General features: G+C 34.6%; 2 protein-coding genes across 2 annotated transcripts; both read right to left on the minus strand.

Moving 5' to 3' along the window:
* Nucleotides 1-435: 435 nt before the first annotated feature.
* Nucleotides 436-14,886, minus strand: LOC135646153 (ISWI chromatin-remodeling complex ATPase CHR11-like). Its single transcript, XM_065165365.1, has 25 exons — nt 14,552-14,886; nt 13,902-14,018; nt 12,891-12,997; nt 11,647-11,759; nt 7,256-7,353; nt 6,937-7,116; nt 6,601-6,822; nt 5,973-6,107; nt 5,605-5,887; nt 5,458-5,531; nt 4,949-5,169; nt 4,774-4,861; nt 4,590-4,683; nt 4,306-4,494; nt 4,195-4,226; nt 3,922-3,998; nt 3,753-3,842; nt 3,596-3,665; nt 2,580-2,637; nt 2,449-2,507; nt 2,214-2,379; nt 1,896-2,074; nt 1,594-1,809; nt 1,268-1,372; nt 436-807 (listed from the first exon to the last, which is right to left on the minus strand). Exons 1-25 carry the CDS (start codon nt 14,804-14,806, stop codon nt 790-792), a joined length of 3,246 nt encoding a protein of 1,081 aa, XP_065021437.1. The 5' UTR covers nt 14,807-14,886; the 3' UTR covers nt 436-789.
* An 8,414-nt stretch (nt 14,887-23,300) lies between these two features.
* Nucleotides 23,301-24,255, minus strand: LOC135645006 (glutaredoxin-C1-like). Its single transcript, XM_065163028.1, has one exon. It carries the CDS (start codon nt 23,989-23,991, stop codon nt 23,680-23,682), a length of 312 nt encoding a protein of 103 aa, XP_065019100.1. The 5' UTR covers nt 23,992-24,255; the 3' UTR covers nt 23,301-23,679.
* Between the last annotated feature and the right edge of the window lie 3,094 nt (nt 24,256-27,349).

The raw sequence follows: 27,349 nt of genomic DNA on the forward strand, positions 1-27,349 counted from the left end.
CATTAATAATCTAAAGTTCATATTCTGAAGTTCATATAAAAATAGAACTGTCGATGGAGCAAATTAAAAGATGCTTGATGAATAATCAATCATTCCTAAATATTTACACACAACTCAGCGTAAAAACTAAGAGAGTATACATAGTTTATCAACAAGAATATAAGCTAGTTTCAACGTGCAATAATGCGCCGCTAAGCAGAGCCAAAATGGGCCACCACCAAAATGGTTCATCTGCGTCAAGCCAAACAAAGCTTGGCTCAAATCTGATTTAATAATCAAGACAATTTGCCTATCTCTGGTCTGAACTATATCCGAATTAAAAGGTTAGACTAAATGAAACGACAGCATTAGTCTTCATATGAGAATGAATCTGACATATAGAAGAAAACCAACACATCAAGAGAAACTGAAACCTGTAATGTGCACACACATCTATAAGGTAATCCAGAAGTCTCTATTATGATAATTCTAACCACAGTTGAAGCTCATTCATGATGTGCTCTAGGCCTTCAGATGTCGTAGCTTGATGGAAGCAATGTTCTATTAAGGTAAAAAGATTCAGTGATCCATCCACTCAATGACAAAACAGAGCGGAATGGGAACAAATTGATTTTAATGCCACCACAGGCATAGCCACATGTATATATCCATAATATAGCCTACATTCATAAGGATAAACGAAATATTTTTCTTGCTGCAGTACGATGTTTGACCACACGAAGGCAATATCCAGCTATCAAGATGATTACAGCTTGTCTTGCGCTCCAAGGTAGTCATCCCTGGATCACCTCATCTCCTCCTCCTCCCCTGAGGAAAGCAAGTTGCAATTATTTTAGTTACTGCAATCCATCATATCCTCTAAGTGGTCAAGAATCTTTTACAAGCTACATCTGTCAGCTAAGTATCATCACTCGGGTATATTTAATGTCCACTTATCTTAAACAGAGCAGATCAGCAGAACACGACAAGCATTAAAAAAAAATTCAAATACTAGACTGACTTATTATGCATAAATATCAAGGTTCATCATACCACGACATACCCGTCCGGTACAGGTGGTACATACCGATTCGACAAAAGACCGATATGGGTAGTACATACCGATCTGTCGATATATCCCACCATATTATGTGCCAATATATCAGTACAAATTAGTACGTATCATATCAATAGTGAATCGATACATCGATACAAACCGATAAGACCAATCATGATATATATCACAAAAATTAATCCACTGAAAATATACAACATCGAAAGAGCTTACCGAGCTCATATAGTCATCCATGGATGATTGTTTTCTTCTTTTGAAAGAGGTCAAAGCAGGAGTTTCCATAGCTGGTGCCTTTGATAATGACCGTTTTGTTGGTGTCTGAAAGGTATAAAAAGTTCAACAAATGTTAGAAGGACAATGGAACAGTGATGTTAAAGAACATTAAGATGAGTGGGCTACAAGCTCTACATGCTGCACGAAAAATGGTATGCAACCATGAGACAAGGATAACTTTCGTTATTTTTTATGATCGTGAGAACACACTATGCAGGTAACTGAAAATTTTGATACTATCTGAAAACAAAGGAAAATGATTGTACCCTAGAAAGTTTTTTATCTTTCCGTGCTTGTCTCTCCCGCTCATCATACTCTTGATTTTCTTTCTCTACCAGACGAATAAGGGTATCACAGCGTCTAGCAAGCTCCTGAGTTGTACGAGACTTTACAAACCAATCAAACCGGAACAAAGGTGAAGTACGGAATGCTGCTTTGAGCTCATCCCAGTTACCATAACCAAGTTTATGCACCATGCACAACTGAAACAATTGATAGCAAATGTTTAGAAGTGTTGGAAAATACAAGAGGGAGTTTAAGTATAAAAGGATAAAGGAGCTTAAACTACCATAAAGCGATCACATTCCTCGTTATACAATTTTCCTTTATTTTGGCCATACTGAATTTTTAGTTCCAACCATGGGTTCTTGTAGCGATCCAACTTCTTGCCAATTGCTCTCATTATTTCTTCTTTGCGAGAGATCCTCGCTTCACCCCTTTCTATGTTCTTCATAATACGATCATAATCTGGAAAAGTCACCAAATAAGATCTTAGTAGGTACAAGAGCACTTTCTATAAACAATTTTAAGTTTCTACAATACTTAAAAAATAAATGCTATATACTTGGAAGAGAAATCACTTAGGTAGGCATTGAAATTTAAGTACCATTTAATTCCTTGTATCTCTGTCTGAAGACCTTGGCATATCTTTCTACTTCCTCTTCTGTTTTGGCCTCCATTTCCAATGCTATACTCTTTATGTCATTGCGGCCATACTTCTCACATGCTCGAATGAATGTATTAAAATCTTTCCTTGTCCATGTTGAAAAACCCTGGGAATATAGAAAGCAACTTTTAGAAAGATTTTCATTATCAGTATGAACATCACCTAGTGGACTCACCTCTTCCAACAACCGCTCCTTCTCTTCCTGTTCCTCTGCAGTCAGCGGCTCACCTAAGTCTGGTTCGACCAAATATAGTATTTTAAATGATCATTGAACCAAGAATACATGTGAAAAAATAAAGTCAGTACCTTCAGGTTCTTCTTCATCACCAATTGTATCTTTTAATTGATTCTTCTGATGCGCTTGCTGAAATCAGAGAAGAAAACAGCAGAAATTAAACATGGAACCTGGTTTAGAAAATGACAAATAGGAGTGAATAGTGCAGAAATTTGATAGGTCTTATCATAACAAAGCAAGTAGTCTTGGCAGGCTTCAGGATTAAATGTTGATCAATGATAAAAGAAACAAAATAAAGATACATCAATTGATCAAAATAATTATTTGATGCTGGATCATTTTGGTTTATATTTCTCTCGAGTAAATTTTATAGTTACAAGCGCCTTTTTGAAAAGTTGTCATATGGCAACATATTCTACAATTTCATATTAGTCATCAAAATTGTTGAAAAAAAGGGAAGTCAAACAAAAAAAAAGAGATACATCTTGAGTTTGATTGGTGATTTAACAATTGATTCAAGGATTTATATACAAGGAGCTTTCAAGATCTTAAGAATAAGTCCATCAATCAAATATTATTTGTCAAAATAAGAAAATATACCTTTCCTAGAAAACTAAAAGATGCAATGCTCAATATGCCTTGATTTATGGGATGCTATTGTCTTCCTCCTCATTTTTACATTGTTTCTTATACTGAGGGTATACAAAAAGTAAGAAATGAATTTTAATTCAAGATTTAAAAAAATGGATAAAATATGTTCTCACAATGTGTGTGGTGTCAGATCACATTTTACTTTCCAATTGTGATTCTACTGTCCACATGTGAACCGTGCAAAGGTATAGACTTTCATTCTTGTAAGTTACTCATTAAGTCAAAGTCAGTCCAGCAGTGTTTTCTTTATTTTTTTTACTGTTATCATCTTTCCTTCCTCTCATTTTCCCTTTCTCCATTCTCAAATAAAGAACACTCTGTTTGTCACAAACTTGTCCTATATCATCATTTATTGCATATCTACTATTTAAATCAAAGGGAAAAACTAGGTGTGAGTAGGTGCAATAAAAAAACAAAAGATGTAAGAGAGGCACACCATGAGATATCGAACTTCTTTCTCGTACAATTCGCTTAATCTCTGTGTGTTGAAAAACTGAAAATCATGCCTAAGATATGATACACGAATAGAATAATTAAGTATATAGCATTAGGATACAAAAGGAAAGATATCTGAAATCAAGAAATCAACTTACAATTGAGGCATACGAGGAATTCGTGGCTCTTTCGATTTTGCAGGACCACCTTGGCGCAGTGCTTGCTTAAAATAATCAGCATCTGAATAACTAAACAAACCACAAAAATATATTAGGACAGGTGCAGTTAAATCCATATGCATAATTCGCAATCGATGTTGCATCTTACTTGCGTTTCCTTTCCCTTCTAGGTGGCTCAACCCAATTATCGGTAACAAGTTTCTTAAAGTCAACCTTGTTGTCATCCTTCACAATCAAGAAAGGCAAAATGAAACACAACAACAATACTCAAACCAGTAGTGAAACAAATTTCCTCAAGAGTCATCACCAAACTTGAAAATCATCAGCAAAAAAAATAATATGTGAAATGTGAAAAAGAATCTGTCTGTCATTCCACAGTGACCATTGACCAAAGTAACACTTCAAAGTTCAGCAGGTATACCTTCTCATCATCAAAGTCATACAAGTCAGCAGCTGCAAAGAAGAACAGAAGTTTATAAATCCAACATGGATCTTACTCAAGAAAATATGCCAGCAAAAACAATCAACATACTGTCATCCATTTTAAACTTAATGGCATCCTCTGTAAACTTTTTCATCTTTGCATCAAGTTCTGCGGTTGCCTCTTCTCCTTTAGCTATGATGCGATCAATGTCCTCATCAGTTATTGTGCTGTTATTGGAGTTGAACACCATTTCGGCACCAAATCTTACCATTTGTAGAAGTTCATCTTTGTTAACAGCTGCAATAATATATAATATAAGTTTCATGTGTCCCAATGAGATTAGTTGCTGTTGAAGTGAAGACGGGTAACTCGTAAAATAAAAATACACTTACTCTTCTGTTCTGCCAGCCGACCTTGTTGAATTACCAAAGCATCAAGCGCAAGCTTTTTATATGCCCTTTCTATCACTTTCTCTTCGATAGTGTACTGCATTTTACAGACATATGTCAATATACTCTCGAAGACATCATTCATTTATATTGCAGCATTTAGTAAGATCCACAGGCAAGGCCAAACCTCTGTGCAGAAACGGAACACTTGAACTTCTTTCTTTTGGCCAATCCTGTGGGCACGATCTTGTGCCTGTAGATCAACTTGTGGGTTCCTAAAAGATGCGAACATGACGACATGGACCATATGGTAATTAACGGAATCATTAAATAAATATTATTACATACAAAGAAATATGTACCAGTCACTGTCATAGAGAATGACAACATCTGCAGTAGCAAGGTTAATCCCCAGTCCACCAGCTCTTGTAGAAAGCAAGAAAATGAACTTCTCACTTCCAGGTTGATTAAAGGCTTCAATTGAAGCATCACGTTCCTCTCCCCCAGTATTCCCATCAATCCGGCAATATTGATATCCACAATACAGCAAATAATCTTCCAAGATGTCCAAAAGTCTAGTCATCTATATTTCAAAGCATACAGATGCTTTTAAATGACAAAAACAGGTCAAAATTATCTATACATGTTAAAAGAACAAAAAAATAGATAAAGCCATTCTGAAGTTTTTGGGTCAAACTATATTAAGTCCCCGATAGGTTAAATGTTTCATTAAAAATTGCATATGCAACCTTTGCGTGTTCTTCCAGATGAAAATTATTTGCCTATGCCTCCTCATAGACATTACTTCCCTTGCAAAATTATTTAGTTAATATCATTCAGGTAGAAACCAAGAAACATTACTGATATAAACCTGTGAAAATATTAGAACTCTGGAATCCCGTTCTTTCAATTTTGACAGCAACTTATCTAACAGAACCATTTTTCCTGCAAAAGCATATGTTCAGAAAACAAGCATTTTTTTCCTCCAAGGAAAATATGTTTATAGAATTTAAGCTACCTGCATTTATAATAAGGTGATCTCCTGTCGTATAAGGTGGCCCAGGTTCTGCACCTTGGAAGAGATATGGATGATTACAACACTTACGCAGCTGCATAGCAATGTTCAGAAGACGCTTGCGTTCCCCTCCAGCATTAATGACCTCCAAATCTTTTTGAAGCAGAGCACGGTAATAATGCTTTTGCATCTGGGACATTCCTACCTTGAGTATAGTTTCCTTTTTCGGAGGTAATCCTTTCTCAACATCAGATTTAAGTCGTCTGAGGAGAAATGGACGAAGAACCTTCAAATAAAAAAAAACAGAAAACTAATGCTTGCAACTGCATAGATCAAATCAACAAAGAATGATTTGACACATGAAAACACACCTTGTGAAGCTGTTGAACAACCTCTTGCTGATCATTTTCTCCAGATATTTGAAACCATTCGTCAAAGGTTTCAGCAGAACTAAATATCTCAGGAAGCAGAAAATTAAGAAGAGCCCACAGCTCATGAAGATTGTTCTGCACATAGTAGATATTGTTGACCACATGGCAAATTCTTGAACTAATGGTTTCAGATCGCATGACACAGCTTCCTCATGAACAGTTTCCTCATGAAAGACAATGCTAAAAATATTTACATATTCTATAGAAATGTCAAATGATAATGTAAATCTTAGGATTTTCAACAGGACATATGAAAATAATATCAAGCATTTCTTATTTATACGATCACAAACATCCACCTTTCTGGAGAACAATGACTGTAATTAATTCCTGCATAACTCTTTTTTTAACAAAAACAGAAAAATGAAGCATAACAAAACAAGACAGGTAATTGCACAAGAAAATTGAAATTTTTTTATTTTCATATTAGAGATGCTTATGGGATAATGACAGGATTGAAGAGTTCAAGAACAATAATATGTGAAAAAAAATGCACTGAAATAGGGACCTCAAACTCTACATGCTCTCAGGAAAGAAAACTGCAGAACTAAAAAGGATAACAGATTACCTGAAGAGGTGTTCCAGTGATAAGAAGGCGATAATTAGTATTGTAGAGTCTCATTGTTTTTGAAAGAAGAGAATTTTCATTTTTAATCCGATGAGCCTCATCAATAATAACATAGCGCCAACTAAAGCGTCTTAGAGCATTTTTTTCTTTGATAGCCATTTCAAAACTAGTTACACAAACATCGAACTTCCCAGCGACCAACAAATCCTCACGTATATGTCTCTGCCAAATTAGTGGAAAAAATCAGAAGGCACATCCAGAGATCATTTCCTGAGGCTAACAATGGGTAAAATATATGAATTAAATATATAAAGAAAGTTTAAACTTCAGACATACTCTTTCTTCAGGATCCCCAAGAAATTTTACAGCACGCAAAACAGGACAAAAACGCCGAATTTCCCTCATCCAGTTGCCAAGAGTAGATTTTGGTGCTACTACCATGTGAGGACCAGTAATTCCTCTAAACTCATGCAAATAGCCGAGTAGAGAGATGGTTTGCAATGTTTTTCCAAGACCCTAAATAAGAGGGTTATTCAATTGTCAACCATATAGTTCAGTCTGATGACAAGAAAATTTTCCAAATTAAGTGGTATCTAAACTCTAAGTTATGCCGGTCAAAGGTATTAAACACGACATAATCTTTCAATTGCAGTACCATTTCATCAGCTAAAATCCCATTGATTCCGTTTTCATACAATCGTATTAGCCAATTCAATCCAGCTAGCTGGTAATCCCTTAATTTGCCCTGTATACCTGCAGAAGTACACATTGGGATAGAAAATCAAAATGTTTGATCAAATGCCAACCAATAAAAGTAATGATAAAAACTGAGTTCTAGCATATATATAGCTACATATTTTGATAGTAACTATTAGAGTAATGTCATATCCATCCATATTTTCCATGAAAGAGACTTGGCTATGGATTACAGTGTCATCTTAAGTCAAAACTCTTAAGTTCCCAATGGATAAATTGTGAACCACCACCACTAACTTGTAACCACAGTGATTCAAAAGCGGGTCAAAATTTTTAAAATGTAAGATTTAACATTTCTAAACTTACAAAATATAAGATGTCCTATAACATTTACAAAACAAACATCTAACTCAATTTTTGGACAACATTACAATCAAACTGTTCTTTTACAATAACATCTTGTAAAACAGAAACATGCTACAATCTTCTAGCATTCCACCGCCTCAGCCCAAACCTAACGTGAGCATGAGCGTAAAGAGGGCTAATTACATATTACCCCCATGGTTAGACCTCTTTAACATCCCGTTCCCTAGACTTTACAAATTTATATTGGAATCCCTATAGTTATGAAAGTGAAACATCGAACTCCATTTACCCTAATGCTATCGGTTTTACTGAAGGAAGATACAACACATGGAGAAATGCCACAAAAACGATGGGCATCGTTCTGCATCGCTCATCCTTCTTCCCCCCTTGTGCATGTCGAGCAGCGAAAGGGGGAAGAAGGATGAGCATCGTCCTTCCCCGCATTGTTATCGGCACCGATACAAATCTCGAGCGGCACCGACACAGATGTAAAGCACTAACATCTGCGTCGTTCTTTTCCTCCTCTCCCTTTGCCTCACCTCTCACCGCCACTCTCCCTCCTCATCCTCCTCCCCTTGTAAGAAGCCGAAAAAGTCCCCAGCATTTTTGTCTACCACTGCATCGCTCTCGTAGACCACAACCACCCACGGCCCCCAACGACACCGTCTTTCACCACCATCTAAAACGTAATTAAGACGTTGAAATTATCTTTTTGCCCATCGTTTTCATGTCAAAAAAGACATTAAGATAAATAGAGTTAAATGTTTCACTTTCACAACTAAAGGAATTTCAATGTAATTTTTTTAAGTCTAAGAACCGGGTTACTAAAGTGGTCTAACTATAGAGGGTAATCTGTAATTAGCCCACGTAAAGACAAGCTAACCTAAAAAATATATATAACAATAAGACAAAACTCAATAAGCCACTATCATATCCATGACATAAGTGATGGCAAATCATATGGCATAAGAATCAAAATGCAAGACATGAATTCAAAGGTCATATATATCATTTTACTAGATTCATACTTAGCAAGCAAGCAAAGAGCAACATATAAGCAAATCAAGATCAAAATACAAGACATGAGCTCAAGAGTCATATTTGTCATTTCACTTGATTTCTTCATAACAAAGAAACAAAGAGCAACATATAAACAAATCAAGATCAAAAAGCAAGGCATGAGCTCAAGAGTCATATTTGACATTTTATTCAATTCATTCATATTAAAAGAATCTGATATGTACTTGCATTTATTATGAGATAGTGCAAGTAAAACATAGAAAACAAACACGCTTGAAGCTTCATATAATTATTGAAGTCACCATGACAAAAATTGATGATTTAATATTGTGGAAACAATGCCTACTTTAACAAATTAAGGAAACCATAGACCAGATTCTGTTATCACTAAATAACTGAAAGAAACATTGTGAAACCATCAAGAAAATTTAATGATATAAGTGCACAAACATCTTGTGACCTATCAAACATCCAGGAACAAATCTGCATTTTGCTATCGCTAAGAAACTGAAAGAAACATCAAAAAGCGAAAGTAGATGAAAGCAAGGAGAAAAGCAACACAGAAACAACTTCTAAGAGCCGTCATGAGAAGAAGAGAGATCAGTGAAGAGAAAGTATACTTTTCTATTTAGGTAGTCTGATGTTTTGAGTGGCAATCATAACAGGCTAGGACAACATCTGACAGCAATGGCTTCTAAGGTCCTGTTGTCATTAATGTTGAAAGTAGCTACAAAACTAGCAACTAACAGTGCAAAAAGCAGAGCTGAGACCAGTGGAGAATCCAGAAGGAAGAAATATAAAAGATAACTCAGGTGTTTACTTTAGGAAAGTCAACTATCAAGACATAATTATTTAAATAGATTACAACCAATAAGTTCTACAACAGTGGCTTTTTAAAGCTACTCCTAAAGAACAAGCATTCCAGGGAAAAAACAATAATTTTCTTCTTCCTTTATTTATGATTCCTCAACTTTTCTTAGTCCATTTCTGATTCCTCAACTTTATTTCTGATTCCTCAACAATAATTTTTAATGTGCACAAAAGCTTGGGCAGTTCCTTTTTCCCAAAAAAAAAAAAAAAAAAGAATGGCCTTTTTACATGTATCTCTGCAGAACAAGAAATTTATAAACTTACCACTTTAAATGAAAAATCATGCATCCAGTGAACATTACAATTTATCATTAATATTCTATTTAGGGACTCATGAAACATATATTGAAACATTGTTTTCATGCATCGTGAAGAGGGTATACATGAAAAGAACTATTCCTGATATGCAAACCATATCAAATTGAAGTCTATGCAAAAAATCATGATTTTTCAAGGGCATGTATGTGTTTTTTCCATAGAGGAAAAGATAATTCCTTCACTTAATTACCATAAATCTAACATTGATCCTTAAAATTCATATCAATTCATAAATTGTTTAGTAGCAATATCCTAGAAGAATGCAAGAAACATCAGCTTGCTGAATATATTTCGCTAACTGGTTAATAATATATGACATGAAAAACTGTTGGGCCATGATTTAAGAACACTGCTTCATCTTCTACTGAAAGTGGACATAATAATATATTATTTAAGAAAAATATACTTTTAATCAAGGAGTGAAATTTCATACCGTACCAAAGTTTCGAGATTCACTCGGTACGACACAGTACTGTATATCGAGCGGTACATTTCGATATACCGCTTGGTGTATATATATATATAGTTCCAAAAAAAAGGGCAACTGCCTCGTCCCCCCTTTTGGCACGTGTTCTTCTCCCCCACACAGGGAGAAAACCGAGGCAACGTTGCCTCATTTTCTATGTATGTATGTGTGTGTGTGTGTGTATATATATATATATGTGTGTGTGTGTGTGTGTGTGTGTGTATAAGTAAAAAAAACTGTTTTCTATGATGTCGCCTCTTTCCTGCCCACGATGTCGCCTCTCTTCTCCCCGCAACACCAAGGATTCTTCTCCCTACGCAGATGAGAAGTCGCCAATAGACGAGTAGGGAGAGCGACACCGATCTCTAGGTTCTCCTTTTTCTTCTTCCTCTTCTTTCTTCCTTCGGTTAATACCACCCTTCCTTCTCCCTCTTCTTTCTTCTCCCTTGATCACCACCGATTTAGGACGATAACGGAAAACAGCCCCAATCGACGGTAGCGGACGATCCGTGTAACGGTTTGTTGGCGGACCAATACATACCGCCCGGTACAGGCGGTATCGTTCGAAATTAAAATCCTTGCTTGTAATACAAAATTTGATTTGCAACACATGAACTTTAATGCGTGAAAGCAAAGTTATTAATTTGCACATGACACTTCTCATTTATTTTTTTAGATCATGAAAGTCCACATGACCAAAACTCCAATTATTGATATGCAATAAATGACACATAATAGTTATCTTCTTAAATAAAATTAAGGTTTTTGTCCGTTCATTGTTCTTTCAAATTAGATAGTCTATATTTCATGGCCTGCAGTGCATGGAAGTATTTTCTCTCTTCTCCTAATTTTTCTAGTATCTATCAAGATTTTGAAGTTCATAGTTCATACAACATTAAATATAGCCAAAACTACAAATACCAAACCTCACACCAAATCACCAAAAATCTTTGGCCATCAGTAACAACACTGACTTATGTTCTTCAAATCATAGACCAAAGCATAGTATGCTAATCCCCTAGGGCTTATATATACCAAGTTTGAACAAAAAGCAATCTAAAAATTGGCATCAAACAAGAGTTAATAGCTTTATCAGGTGGATATAAGCTGTTGATTACTTTATTAGTTTATTATGAAAGTAGTAACTACATTTTAATCATTTATAAAAAAAAGTAGGAAAAGGAAAAAAAAAAAAAGAAAATGCATACAAAGACAATGTTTTGGCAAATTTTCATATCCTAGAAGAATATGGAGAATGAACAAAGAGATTAGATTGGAAAAAAAAGTTCCAAGCACAACTAAAATCTTACAAGATGGTTGTGAAACCAAACGGGTTCCTCCTGCACCAGAAAAGGCATCCTCTTCCTCCTTAAGGTATTCCTCATCTTCTTCTTCCTCTGTAATTTTAGATGCGTGACGCCCCCTGAGAAAGTTAGCACAGGTTACATGTCATGCAACAGAATTACCATCATATATTACGTGAAAATCAAATCCTAAAGCACCGAGATCCGCCTTCAAGAAACTTTAGAATAACCACAACAAGAATTGGAACAAAGCATAGTGTATGAATTTTCCTATCATGAGCTTGAACTGTGAATTAAGGCAAAATTGGAGGCATTTTAAGAACCAAATCAACATCTTTTCTCAAGCATACTGAATCTATTTTAAGTATTTTCTAAGTCTGGATTGGGCATCGGGAGATCATCACTATCTTAAGACCATGAATAAAGAACATCATGAATTGTCATGCGTTGCATCCATGCATGAGGGATACAGGACCGAACAACCAGTGTAACTGATCAAATAGTAGCAAACAATGGATAAAGGGCCAACCTTAAATTATCATGTTATAACACCAAGGCTTCAGTTATACTCGGTCATTGCTCTTTATAATATATGGCATAACCCACATTGACTCAAACATTAACAAGATTTTATTTCACTAAAAAGATTCAGGCTGCAAGATACTAATGGATGTCAAGAAAGATAACTAGAATTAGAAGGAGAATATGATAAGTAAATATTTTACTGTCGCAAATTCAGAATCAGGCGCTGTTCGACTAAACAAGAGCATTGAAACCTGTCGATTATATAAGACTTGCCAAAGAAGTTAAAAGCAACATCTGAACCCTTGAACCAAATGAGATTGTTGCTCCTAACAGAGGTTACACAAAAATAATGTAACAAAATAACATGTAGCCAACCAAAAAATTATATAATTTACTACACTGCAATGATAAACATTTAACATTTGTCTCTGATGAATTAATTGCAAGAAACAAAATGGTAGCAATACTGAACTGGATTTATGAAGAAAGATTTAAAGAAATCAGAAGCCAACGAGAAACAAGCTATGAATAGCTAGTGTAAGGACAATTGGCTCCCTTTTTCACTTCCATAGTACCATAACGACAAATTTTCTTAGCCTTATTTCATAATACACAACTTCGCTATACCATAACTACAAACTTTCATAGCCTTATTTCATAATACCCAACTTTGCTATCTTTATCACATGTATACAATGCAAGGACTATATAACAAACAAAACTACCTTCCTCTTGGCTTTTTTTCTGATGCAGATTGGGCACCCTTTGCAAAATGAGCGAAAATCTCAGTCTGTTGTAGCAAGTACTTCAACCGCCCTTTTCCCTTGTTATTCTGTCAATGCATCAATTTCTCAGAGGCCATAAAAAATGCATGATATTTGCACCATATTAACAACCTCAAAAGAAGCAAGGGATATGATGTGTAGATGCATCACAACATAAAGATGGTCATGGTGTGGGCAAAATCCACACATGAATATGAAAGATATAACTGACAAGTTCTTTTGATCTGTTTCTTGTGGTAACATTATCGTGTTAGATATTCTGTCTGCGAGAGATACCGTCATTGGCAGCTAGTCAAAGAAAACAGCATCTTTGCAGTGTTGGCACAGGTTTTTTCAGTCAATTATGAACATCAAAAAAGAAAAAACTTAATAATACTTTTATTATCTGAAGTTTCTGGGTTAGTTTTCATGAAACATGATTGACAGAAAACACAATCATGACCAATGACAATTATGTAAAAGAGCATTAAATTACATTCCTGAAATATACAGAACATAAAGCAGAAAACAATAATATCACCAGCAATCTCATTCTTCAAATCCAGAAGCTCAATACTCTGACAATGATTATCTTAAAAAACCAATATGTCATGTTTAAATGTAATGCATTTATTCTGTCATTCCTTTCTTGTCTCCACTACAATTTAGTAGTTGCTTTAAACTGCACTTTAGTATTTTTTAAATTACAATGCCATTTGCATGAAGGTTAGGGTTAGAACTGAATAAATGCCTGCCCATTTGAAACAGACTAGATCCTTCCCTGTCATGATTCATAAGTACATCAACCACAAGATGGAAGAAAGTTTGTTTTGCGTGTGAGTTGACAACATAAAATTCCAGGTCAGAAAATGACATACAAGACACGTATTTTTATCGATATCTAAATGTAATTCCAGAACGAGTGAATATCTGCTAATGTGTCATCTATAGCAATTATTAATGATCACTGACCATGTCAGCATCAATAGATGCATTCTGTGCAACCAGTATTTCTTGAATCTTTTGCTTCTTCATCCTCTGCATCTCTCTCAACCTGGCTCTTTCACGCTTTCCGAATTTAGCATTTTCCTGCAAGAACATTCAATAAATCACTCTGTAGCCCACAAGGACCTCCACTATCTACAATAGAAAGCAACAAAACGACTTGTGTCATTAGAAATGAGGAAAAATCAGAATCGTCTGAAATAATGAGCATGTAAGAAATGCTAGAGGAGCAAAACAAATTATGCCTATACATCCACGTATCATCTGAAATAGAAATGTCCACCAAATCTAGTCCACCAACCGCAAGATCATAGGTCCCAGATGGCGAATAATCCGGGAAAATAACTCCAAAAAATGCCCAAACTTCGGTACCACCCGCTTAACGATCAAAAACTAGATCGCTTTTATAAACATGAAGAACGCACATCAAATGCATTGAAAAGGATCAACGAAAGTGTATCTATATATAATTTATTTCAGAGCGATCATCGAGCCCCTAATAAAATTAAAATTTGCAAAGTAATACACAAGGCAGAGAGGGAAAATTTTGGGCATCGACGGTGCCATCGATCGGATCGCGATCGATCACCTGTTGCTACCAGAAAACCAAAAATTACCTCATCTTCCTCCTCGTCCTCATCGTCGTCATCAACGCTCTTCGTGTCCTCGTCCTTGGTGTCCTCGTCCCCGTTGTCGTCCTTGGCCTCATCGTCGTCGGGGCCGGCCGTCCTGGCGACCGCCTCGAGCTCCTCCTCGTCGACCTCCTCATCGGGACTGGCCTCTGCCACATTCTTGCGCTCGTCCTCGGAGGCGATCGAGCCGTTCGAGGGGGTCTCCTCGGAGGAGCTCTCCGAATCGTAGGGTTTCGCCATCGACCGAAGCGGGGCGAGGGTTTCGCTCTGCGTTGAGTAAAAGGTTGAGAGATAAAAAGGTCGCAATGGAATGGGGAGCGAAAGCGGCTCCAATTGTTATTGAGGGACATTATATATATAAGAGATCGGCATGTGCAACACTCGTGCGCCCGCGTGCGAGGGTAATGGAATTGGATTCCCGCCAACTGCTCCATCCTCGTCGCCATTATCATGCTTCATGCACCCTCTCATTTTTATTTATACAAGTATTTATTATTCATTTTATTCGAGTAGCTAATAACATGTTTTGACTATTATTACATCTCCTCAGATATATTATTTATATAAATTATTATTTTTCTCTAGGAAATTTAGTTATACAACACCATCTAAGACGTTTATGATTAGTATCGTCGTATACATATAATTAGTTACCTATGACATTATGATCTTTCTACTTTCAAAACTTACATTAGAATCCTAAAATTATGTGTGATATTTTCGTTAGCAAAATTAACGTGAGAAGAAACAAAATTAAATATTTTACTTTCGTAAACATAAATATCCTAATATAATTAGTAGCATACACTTTCGATATGATATGTTGAATGACTTATATTCATTGTTAGAATTTTAAATCATATTTTAACTTTCTTAAATGAGTTGTAACATGAATAAATTAATATATAATAATAATAATAATAAAATCATATGTTCTAATTATTTAGGATAATTTACATAAATATTTTACTTTTGGAGAGTCTTAAGGTGCATTGTGTTAACTGTATACAATTTTCTAAAAAGTTTTTATAAGAAAAAAAGTTAAACTAAAGAAAAAATCATCAATAACCAAATCAGAATCGAAAAAATGTAGACATGGTTTTGTACTTCTTGTTTATTCCTACAAGAAAATAGAGATCAATTATAAATACCTTTAAATTAGTTCTAACTCAAATATAAATTTCCTCATACATAAATTTTGATTTTTTTAATATATTTTTCTCATCATTAAAGAAAAACTCAAAATATTTTTTTTCAGATTCTGCTTCCCACCTAAACTTAAAGATACAAGGGGTACTTAATTATTTATAGAATAATATAATTCTATTTTTAGGAGCTCATTACCTTTACAAAAAAATATTTTTTTTCATACTTAGATATTCTTCTCTTTCAGTACTATTGGTTTTCAGAAATTTAAAAATACTTGTCAAAACTAATAATTTTTTCATGAATGGGATAATAAAATTTATGATTATCTAATAAACCTAAGTTATCCTAATGTTTTCTCTTGTTGTCTTCAAAATGAAAAATATAAAGTTTATAACCTTTGCGATCACTCGTAAAATAAAATAATTATCATTGCTATCAAATTCACAATTATCGCTACCAATGTAAAATTATATGATTGTTACTATCATTATTAATAATATTATCACTTGTATCACTGCTTTTATTAAATGTTGATGGTGTCATCACCATTGGAATTACCACAACTATTGGTGCCACCATTATCATTTATTGTAATTATCGTCACAAATACCACATCGTGATAGTCATCACTATTTTCATCGTCTCTACAAGTATCGTGCTATCTATTATATTATTATTATCACAATATTTGTCATGTCACTAAAAGATAATTTTATTATTCTTATTATCATCATCACTATTATTATTGTTGCAAGTGTCATTAGTCACATCCCTCGTTGTTTTGGATAATTTCTTCAAAAAAAATATTATTTTAATTTTTTTGATGATTTGAGCATCCTTTTCTATTTATTCTAATGAAATATTTTTTCATAAAAGATAAAATTACTTGGGATATCTACCTCGTGCGCCATCATCTCCGTCCCTTATTATCATTAGTCACTTATATGACATTCGTCCCATTGCATCCAATGCAAGGCCTTATCGCCCCTTACCACGAGATCTTGTCATCGTTCATGTGTTCTTATCGTTCACTTTCTATTATAGGATCGCATTCATTATAGCTTCACATGAATCCGTCTAAGTGTTGCACAATGATATGATGACAATGAATACTCGAAGCGACTCGAGCTTAAGGTTATAGTTGGCTTTTTTTATAGCTAGCATATTTACCAACGCAATCGAAGTCATAAACATTAATTCAGCTACACTTTGAAGCAAACATCACTATATCAACAGTATAAATAGTTATCATTGGAGGAGAAAAAAATTAAGAAAATAATATATATTTTTAGTAGGGTCAAAGCCCAATTTAGCTAATGTGATTTTTGAATAGATTACTTAAATTTTTATGATTTACTCGTGTCTAAAATAACTATTATATTTTTAAAAATATAGCATATAAGCTCATCTCGTCAAGTCTGAGTTAACATATGTTAGAGTTTGATTACGTGACATGTTGACTCATAATAAATCATTAACATAATGATACATATAATTTAAATAAAAAAATTAAAGTCCATTTTAGCCCATGTGATTTTGGTCATGGACCACTTTATCCCTTATAATTTACTCGTATCTAAAATAACTCATATATTTTCAAAAATATAACATATAAGCTCCTCCCAAAGTATGAGTTAACAGACGTTAGAGTCTATTAATATTAATATAATTATTAATATAATGACATATAAAATTTAAGTTTAAAAAATAGTTAAGATCCATCTTGTTGATGAAGAGTTTTTAGCTAAGGTTATAGTTGACTTTTTTTTTTAGCTAGCATATTCACCGATGCCGTTGAAGTCATAAACATTAATTCAGCTACACTTTGAAGCAAACATCACTATATCAATAGTATAAATAGTTATTATTGGAGGAGAAAAAAATTAAGAAAAATAATATATATTTTTAGTAGGGTTAAAGCCCAATTTAGCTAATGTGATTTTTGAATAGATTACTTAAATTTTTATGATTTACTCGTGTCTAAAATAACTATTATATTTTTAAAAATATAGCATATAAGCCCATCTCGTCAAGTATGAGTTAACATATGTTAGAGTCTGCTTACGTAACATGTTGACTCATAATAAATCATTAACATAATGACATATATAATTTAAATAAAAAAAAATTAAGGTCCATTTTAGCCCATATGATTTTGGTCACGGACCACTTTTATCTCTTATGATTTACTCGTGTTTAAAATAACTCATATATTTTTAAAAATATAGCATATAAGCTCCTCCCATCAAGTATGAGTTAATAAACATTAGAGTTTATTGATATTAATATAATAACACATGAAATTTAAGTTTAAAAAATAGTTAAACATCTATCTTGTCAATAAAGAGAAAATGACAAAAGCCGTAGCGATGAACGAAGGTGGAGAAACAAAGGTAATAGAAGTCGAAGGCGAAGGTAATAGAGAGTTGGACTATCACGTAATAGACACGGTGGGTGAGGGTATATGAGATGATGAAGTAGGAGGTAGTGGAGACGAATACGTCCAGGAGGAGGAAGAAGGATCAGGAGACCACTACATGTCTAACTATCACGCACTTAACTGATTTTGCTTAAATCGTGCGATACCCTTGTATGTCCGTCCGCAAAGGTCATTACAAAGGAGAAAATATGTTAGATAAAGCGTTTCACTCAGGATCCATAAGCAATCATTTCAACAAACACTTCATAATTAATATAAATTACAAACAGACTTCACAAGCTCTTAATGGTTGCACAATCAAGGATTCAAAATGGTCAATTACAGATCGAAATCTTCCATAAGTGCCCATATGACACAACATTTATTTATAAGCATAAAACGACCATCAAACCCAACTAAAATAGGTCTATTAAGCCTTCGACTGTCCCTCTACATGCTATGCAAAACATGAACGAACCAAAAAATACAGATGAACATGCATAAGCATTACATTGAATATCCCGTTTGTAATTTTGTCCATGACATAGTGTCGGGCTAGTCGATGCACATCCACCTAAGGTAGGGCTGAAAGCTTCAGAGCTCATCATCAACGCAATAGAGGCTACATACGTACGATACCCTGCTAGATAATAGCGGCTTGGTACTGTTGCTGGTAGTCACTTCCATGATGACGTCTCATCTTGTTATTGATGGTGGTTTTAATTTTTTTTAAACTTAAATTACATATGTCATTATATTAATGACTTATTATGAATCTAAACTTTAATGTTTGTTAATTCAAATTTGATTGAAGGGGCTTATATGTTATGTTTTTAAAAATATGAGTTATTTTAGATACGAATAAATTGTAAGAGCTTAAGTAATCGATGACCAAAATCCTATTAAGTTAAAATTGACCTTAATAATTTTTTACTTAAATTATATATATCATTATATTAATAGTTTATCATGAGTCTATTACGTAAGTACACTATAATATCTATTAATTTAGATTTAACGAGAAAGACTTATATGTTATATTTTTAAAAATAAAAAAAATATTTTAGATATAAATAAATCATAATAACTTAAGTGACGTAGGACCCAAATTACATGAAATAGAATGGACATAACCCCTTGCACTTATATTGGAAAGCTAACACCTTTAAATACAATCAATTTATTTGATCAGATAATTCAGCAGTTATAAATTTGAATTCGAATTCGAGTTCTTCCCGCACCGGCATTCTCATTAACGCATTCCTTTGAACCGTCGAAACAACAGGGAATTGGGCGGTTTCACATTAATTACGCTTAAACTCTCTTCTCTATTCGTCGAATTCCTCGACGTTGTCCTCACCCGCATCTCTTCCCTACTCCGGCGGCCCTCGAAGTGACCTTTCCCCACACCCTGATCCCACATCTCAGTCCGCTATGCCTACCTCCCTCGCCACATTGGTTGGAGCCCCAAATCGAAGCCTTTAGGTACTGTGGAAAGATCGAAGCAGGCGTTGGCTGTACCTTACAATTGCATGATGGCTTCCGTCGACACCAGACAACGCCCGGCTTCTCTACCAGGTGATGGGGTTGCATACCTGAATCCTGCTTTACCCCTTCCTTTTCGGTATAATGTTTCCTAAATGTGCTTGGTGGCTAATATCCATGTCGATTCTAATACAACATGTCAAGGGCATGAAACTTTTGATGTTGTGTTCTGGAAAATATTAGATTTGGGGATAGGCTATCTGTGTCAGTTTGATTGAATTTCCTAGGTTTTGTGTTCCGGAATCAAACTTAGATGAATCTGTCATGGAATAGAAAGCTCGAGTATCGTTGTTGAAGAAACAACAAAATAATCAATAAAAAGATTCAACGAGGAAGTAAAACACAAACCCAAAAGTTCCATGGTTCAACGTCATTTGCATATGTTTACAGAGAGAATCAAAATTATTGCAATAAAGATATATATTAAATCGATTTAATCCAAATCAAAACTTAGAACTTCTTGTATACCCTTTCACACAAACATAAAGAATTATCTTTAAACTAATTTAATTAGTCCAAAAGATCTGTCCTTTGTCAAGCAACACAGAAAGCTACGACCAGTTCTTTAACTTTATCCAATAGACTAAGAAAAATAGGTCTCTATGATGCATAGATTTCAGAAACGTAGTGGCATAGTAAAACACATCCATCATCGACAAAGTCTCTTTAGGACTGACAATGATTGTTTCTTATTTCGCTCAATATTTAATAGCTGATTAGCTATTTTAAAAAAATAGGGTCAAACTCACTACTAGTTTGCTGTCCAAGCATAGTAAGTGACTTAACTGTATGTTATCATCACTGATTGGCTATAAGATGTACTCTGAAATTGGAACACAGCAATCAGATGATAAATTATTCAAGGGCATATCACTTGTATCATGCTTCAATTCTTTGGCAGTATCATTTCCTTCTTATGACATGGAGCTTCTAGCTTGTAAATCGCACTTTGTCATGAAAACTAGATCTTCCAACAACTATAGTTCTAGAAATATTTCTTGATGCGGATCTTGCTGCCTGTTTCTTGTTATGCCAAGAATTTATCTGACATCACAGAGCAGAGCTAGTAAACTTGGAAGTTATTAATCATAAAAGAATTTCATTCATGTTAAGGTATTGATGAATGTTTAAATCAATGGAATAAATGCATGAACAAGAGCAAACAAAGTTACATTGGACATGTTTACAGTTATTACTTGAACCAATGTATACATAACCAGAAGAGACTGAATCAGGACTTCATCATCGATGCAAATGCACATGATTATGATATACATAGTAATATATCTACCTACATGCATAGATATACTACTTAGATAAATTTAGGTGGTAATATAATCAGATCAAACATGTAGATCAATAACATAAGTATCACCAAACACATTAATAAAGGGACACCTGAGAGAATAAAATAGATACAACTAATAGGTATATCAATGAATAACCATTTGGAAATCAAATACATATGTATATATGACAAAATGTGAGATTGACTTGCAGGCATATATTTCATATCAAATATTTTTAATAAAAAATACCACATAGATATAACATAAATGCCAAATACAAAATCAGAAAGATCAAATACATAACTAGATGAACATATTGGTCATTCAATCATTCAATTGAGTAGATGAAATAACAACTTGTTTATCAGGTACATAACAGACGAATATATTTATATGAGATTCATATAAAACAATTAGATTCATGTCATATAGAAATTTAATTAGTAGTATCAGGCATAAAATTAGACAAAATTTTGCCCAGTCATCCTTGGTATCATCATTTTAAAGCTATGGGACAAGAGTCAGATCAAAATAATGGCAACAAAGTTACAAGAGTAGATATGAGTTAACAAGAGATAAAAGAAGGAATTTTTAGATTATTGTATCAAAATTATATGTTAATGGATCTCGATCCTCTACATGGCAATAGGTCATGAGGTACTAAATCAATATAGACAGGATTGATCATGTTTGTAAATGTATAAGATAACTATTTAAACAAATAGAAGAACAGAATGGTTAAAGACGTGTATTTAGGTCCCTAGCATTGAAGTATCATGGACAGTGTGGTAGGCACATTTATTTTCTGGCATTTGCCTTACATATTTCCTTTATCAAGAAATAAGACTTGCGATTCTCCTGTGATATTTTAGATAATGGTAACATGGATTTATCCATCTGTAATTGTTATAGTAGAAATAAAGCAAATTTCTGGTCATATCTGTACAAGTCTAGTAATTTTAAATATCATTATCACATCTTTTTTTCTCTATGATGATTGTAGGCAAATGTTCAGAAGAAGTCAATAACTTCTTGATTTGTTTATGGATGCATTTACTTGTTGATTTGTGAGCTTGTAGTTGGTGACACTTTAGTGAGTAAAAATAGAGAAGAGTTCAAGAGAAGGAAGCCGGAGGTTGCTGTCTTTGTAGGACTGATTACTTAGGCGTTCTGTTTTGTACATTTGAAATTTCAGGTACATCGATATGATTTTTTGGTAGGTGTCAATTTTACTGGTATAATCGACATGAACATCAAGCGACCATTACTTAAATCATCATTGACTGTCACAGGTTTTGACAACATCATAACTTTAGTGAATAGTTTGGGAGTTACTCTGGCATCTTGCATGATCAACACCTTCTACTTCTCAGCCTCTAGTTTTGAGGAGATCATTTGACATTAAGTTCAATCTCCGGGAAAACGTTTGAGTTTTAATCTAATCTGCTTAAAATGTATGCTGAAATCTAGTATGAGAAACAAATGGTCTTTATGCCCACTAGAATTATTAGGATGAAATTGGCTCAATAATAACGTAGAGACGAATTGTAGTAACAGCATTGTATACTTATCCTGTTCGAAACTTTTTTATTTAAAATCTGGAATATATATTTCTGTATACTAGAAACCGATATGTGGAATTAATGATGAGTGCATTTGGTTGCTTATAGGAATGATACTCGTGATTGTTATCATACACTTAGGCTGTTCAGACCTCATGTGAGGAAAGAGAGTACAATGATTCAAATTCTTGGCCAGACAAAGAGCATCTTGATTGCACAATCACTTGAGCTATAAAATTATCTCGACCATATTATTATTTCTGATATGGCAATACAATATTCTTCTAGTCATATCCAAACATGCGACTCACAAAATTATTCATCATTATCTGAGCTAACATATAGCCAATATCTTTTCACCAGTAAGAGGTGGGACCCTTTAATTATTTCTCTCGATTTCTATAGGTTCTTTTAGAATTTGGCACAGTGAAGCATACTTCTCTTCTCTGTCCTGTGAAACTGTTGGATTCTTTGTACGCCTAGTTTAAAGAATGTTTGGATATGGTCGGTCCTACTTGATTGGAATGTCAAGTTGTGCAGGAGTAGAGAGAGGGCTCTGTTTGTAGCCAAGCTGATAAGGAGAGAAGAATCTGTGTCAGAAAGGAGTGAGGATGAGCACTTGCCTTGTCACCCATGCGTGCAGGTTATGCGGAACAGTAATGCACAGGTGAGTGAGTGGCCGAGAGATGCATATTCTCTCATCCTTGGCGATCTAACGATGTCTCCTTTTTGGTCAGTTGGATATGGTGGAATACAACCGCTGCTAAAAGTTGAGTTCTTTGTGTTCTTCCTTTTTTATTAGAGCTTTCGGTTTAGTGAGTAAAGTAAGCATATATATCTAAATGATTCTTAGTTTTCAGACATGTTTGGTTTGATATTTCCTTCTCTTTAATCTAGCTAGGTCAGACAGGAGGAGTACACGTAAAAGCTGGAATGTGACACTGTAAGTGTTGCCTTCTCGAACAGGGTCTGTGCCGCCATGATTCGAACACCATGGAAGACGTAGTATTGACAGGTTTGTAGTTGCAGCAGCAACTGATACAATGTACATCTTAACCCGACACAGGTTAAAGAAGACAGCAGCCAAAACATGACGGCGTAGTGCAGGTATTAGAGTGAGACAGGAGGAGGAGGAGGTCGAGGAGGGTGTCAGAGCCAGAGTGCTCCGGCGTTGCGGAGCAGCGGCACGAGCTTGCCGCCGAGGTGGAGTGCCATGACCTCGTCGGTCGGGCCAACGAGGTTGCCGCCGATGAACACGGCGGGCACGGGGGGGCTGCGGCCCAGCATGTTGGCCAGCGCTCGCTCCATGTCCTTCCCCTTGGGGTCCTCGTCCAGCTCGTGGACGGCCGGGTTCACACCCAGCTCGCAGAAGAGCCGCTTGATGGCGTGGCACATGCAGCAGGAGCTCAGGCTGAAGACCACCACCGCCCTCTGCGACGCCAACCTCCTCACCCTATCCATTCCCGCAACTGGAAGCTGGTGCAGATGAGTGCAAGGTTGCAAGCACTTCTAAGAGAGTGAGAGAAAGAGAGAGAACAAATGCAGGACACAGCACCAAAGACGTTCTGCCAGCATAAACAGGTGGCAGTCTGTGGAAGCAACCGAGTGCTCAAACCTGCACAGGGCTTGTATGCTGGACTAGGAAGAAGGTTGTGGTGGGTTGAGCTCCTCCGTGGTGAGCTATTTATACAGGGCAAAGATATTTGGTGCCGGATTGCCCAAAATGCCCCCCTGATCATTGCACAGAAAGGGGCTCTGGCTCATCCCTCTGCTGGTCCAGGTACTCAAACCAAGCTCAACTGGACAATTTAATAGTATTTTATTTGTGATTATGAAGAATATAAATTAGGATTATGTCTTATTTATTGACTTAAGCTCTTAGATGCAATAACAATCTACCATTTAAGATGATAGACTAAAGTGAAATATATTGAGTTCAAATCTTCATCAGACCACACTTATTAATATTCCATGATTGAGTCATTTGTTATCTATATATGAGACCAAGTGTTCAGAATATGCATTATGTTTCATTTGCTAACTTATTCTTTTAGATTATTTATCAATATGATTAATTAGCATTGATACAAAAATTAAGAGTGATGCTACCCCCATTCCCCACTTTCACATTCTGATGCCAAGGCTACTCTTATACTTTGTGTCTGTGATAAGGATCGAGTATTTTCCTTTTCTTGGATGGCTAGAAGGCAGCATCTGTGTGGGCCAAACTGCACCATGGGATGCCTTGAGGCAGCTACCGAAGGCTTATTGCTAATACTCCCTTTTCATTTATCTAGCATGCAGAAGCTTGAAGTGGAAAAGACTACTATATATATATGTATATAAAATTATGTGCACATGTTTGGAATTAGTCCCTTGGGAGATGAAATGACTGGTGGTGTGATATGGTGGGGCCATCTTAGTTAGAATAGGAAGCCATGGAGGAACAAATGGTGGGTCTTAGAATCCACCAAATTTGAGGCCTTTAGCACTTCAAATGAGATAAAGAAGTGGACTGCAAGTATGCATGAAGTAGGGGATTTGAAGCTCAACTCCTGCCCATGGTTTGCTAACAGTCATTCATTGGTCATTCTTGGAAGTTACTTCCCCTTTAGCTCTAGAATTATTTGTATACTTTATTCAATTTTAAGATATAGAAGTAGTAATGTCTTTTTCCATAGAATATAGAAATTCTGAATAATATTCTACTTTTGCAAATTCCATATCTTTTTTTGGAAAGTCCTATTACATTATCATGGATTCATATATTCTAAACAGATGGAAATAAAGATGGCCTCAACTATATGTTAGATTTTTCAAGAAATTATTATTATATTTATTTGATCAAACACCCAATAAAACATCCATAGATTTGTCAAATATAATTCAAACAATAACATTGTAATTATAATTAGTTTAGTCTCTTATCGATGACTACAATATATTATTTATTTTATCAGACTGAATTGTAATGATATATACAAGAATCGATTTACTAATAAGTCATGATAATGATTCGAGTACGAAATGATCAATTACAAAATACGTTATAACATATAGTCATCTCAGGGCTACGTTTCACATGCATCATATTGAAATCTAATTTTGAACTACGATAAATCATGATAATGACATCAAAATTTTAAACTATTAACTTAGGTTTATTCAGATCAAACATTTAAACTCAACGAACTTAAATAAGTTGATTATCTTGATGTATATATCAATCAATCAAATTCTTATAAACTAATACTAGTTGTTGGCAGAAGAGTGATAGCAATGGTAACCATGGGGTTTATTGGCTTCAGAAAGAAAGACATTTATTCGAATGAAAGGAGTGCATGTTTCAATGGATTAATTATATTTCTATATTGAATATAAATTTAATTTAATAATACATAATTATTCTTGTTTTGATATATGTATATTTATTTATTACTACTGCATGCAGTTTAACTAAATTATAAAAGTTATATAATAACTTTACTAAATTATAAAAGCTATTATATCTGATTGGTAAATGCATTGTTTACTAGTGTATCATATATGACATTTTATATAATATTTTGATATAATAATTTAATAATACATAATTATTTTTGTTTTGATAGATGTATATTTATCGTATTACTGCTGTATTAAGTTTTACTAAATTATAAAAATTAGATATCCGGATTCATTAGTGTATTATTGCACAAGTGATAGATTGATATAATAATTTTTTCTTAAAACAAAACAAAGTGTTGCTTAAGTGTAGACTTTTAGAGTTCATAGGAAAACAGTCTAATTATTTACTTGGCTTAATTAATTGTGTAATTAAGACAAGCTCAATGGTCAGTAACCCAACAGGTATAACTTGAGAAACAAGCTAAGAATCTCAAAAGTAAGAGCATCTAAATTGACTTCCAGCAAGCACTAAATTATGGCTGACTCTCAAATGGATCTTTGTGTTAGAAATGATTTGGTGCACATAGCTAATGCCATCCTTCAGATATCTCTCACATCAATCATCCAAGATTCAGTGCCATGTCCTGTCTAAAAATTTCAGATAGAATCCTATGTAAAAGGTCAGTGATATGGCATCTTTAGGGCAAGAAGCTGTCCATCGATATGGATCATATATTGTGTTTTATGATTCCTCTCTTGAGAAGTCCATCAACATATATCAAATAACACCTCCTCACTGCTGAAGTGCTCATAAAAGTAAGTTATTGTACAAGAAATAGTGACTGTCACTGGTGAAAACAACTTTCTTTCATTCGGAAGCATTATTTTATTATTCCCTTTTATTTAGGTAATTCGATGCAAATTTTGATTAGAACAAATGAGAAGAGATAAATTAATGCTATGTGCATTAATTTAGTTGATTTTAAGTTAATTTGAGGGTATTATCTTGCATAATGCCCAAATATAATGGATGATTTTGAGATTATTAATTATTTTAATATTTAAATTATAACTCATGTGCGATCATAACGACTCATGAGAAATTATTCGTTTTGGTGATCTCGTATGGTTTTATCTTTTCGGGATGAACCCAAAAAATATCTCAGTAGGTTCTTTACTCCTCAAAATTAACGTGTGATTAAATGTCTTTATCAATATATATAATATTTTTTTTATGAAGATAAAATTTATGGGATAAGATTCGGAACTCTCTCATTTTTGTATCTCATTAAGATGTATTTGAGCACATGATTCACACTCATAAGTCTGTGGTATGCGGAAGAATTCTGTGGAAGGAGATGGGAAAGCGCATGCGGATCGTTGACATGCCATTTCAACATCTGTTCTCCAGCAACTTTACCTGCTGATAAAG

The sequence above is a fragment of the Musa acuminata genome, chromosome BXJ3-8 (assembly GCF_036884655.1).
Source record: "Musa acuminata AAA Group cultivar baxijiao chromosome BXJ3-8, Cavendish_Baxijiao_AAA, whole genome shotgun sequence".
Classification (NCBI taxonomy): Eukaryota; Viridiplantae; Streptophyta; class Magnoliopsida; order Zingiberales; family Musaceae; genus Musa; species Musa acuminata.

Bases quoted from the DNA above. Each gene is read 5' to 3' on its own strand.
- LOC135646153 (XM_065165365.1), bottom strand. From the start codon at position 14,806: ATGGCGAAACCCTACGATTCGGAGAGCTCCTCCGAGGAGACCCCCTCG. The intron at 14,019-14,551 runs GTAATTTTTGGT...ATGTTCTTGCAG, and splicing joins AGGACGAGGAGGAAGATGAG to GAAAATGCTAAATTCGGAAA. The intron at 1,810-1,895 runs GTAGTTTAAGCT...CAATTGTTTCAG, and splicing joins AGGAATGTGATCGCTTTATG to TTGTGCATGGTGCATAAACT.
- LOC135645006 (XM_065163028.1), bottom strand. From the start codon at position 23,991: ATGGATAGGGTGAGGAGGTTGGCGTCGCAGAGGGCGGTGGTGGTCTTC.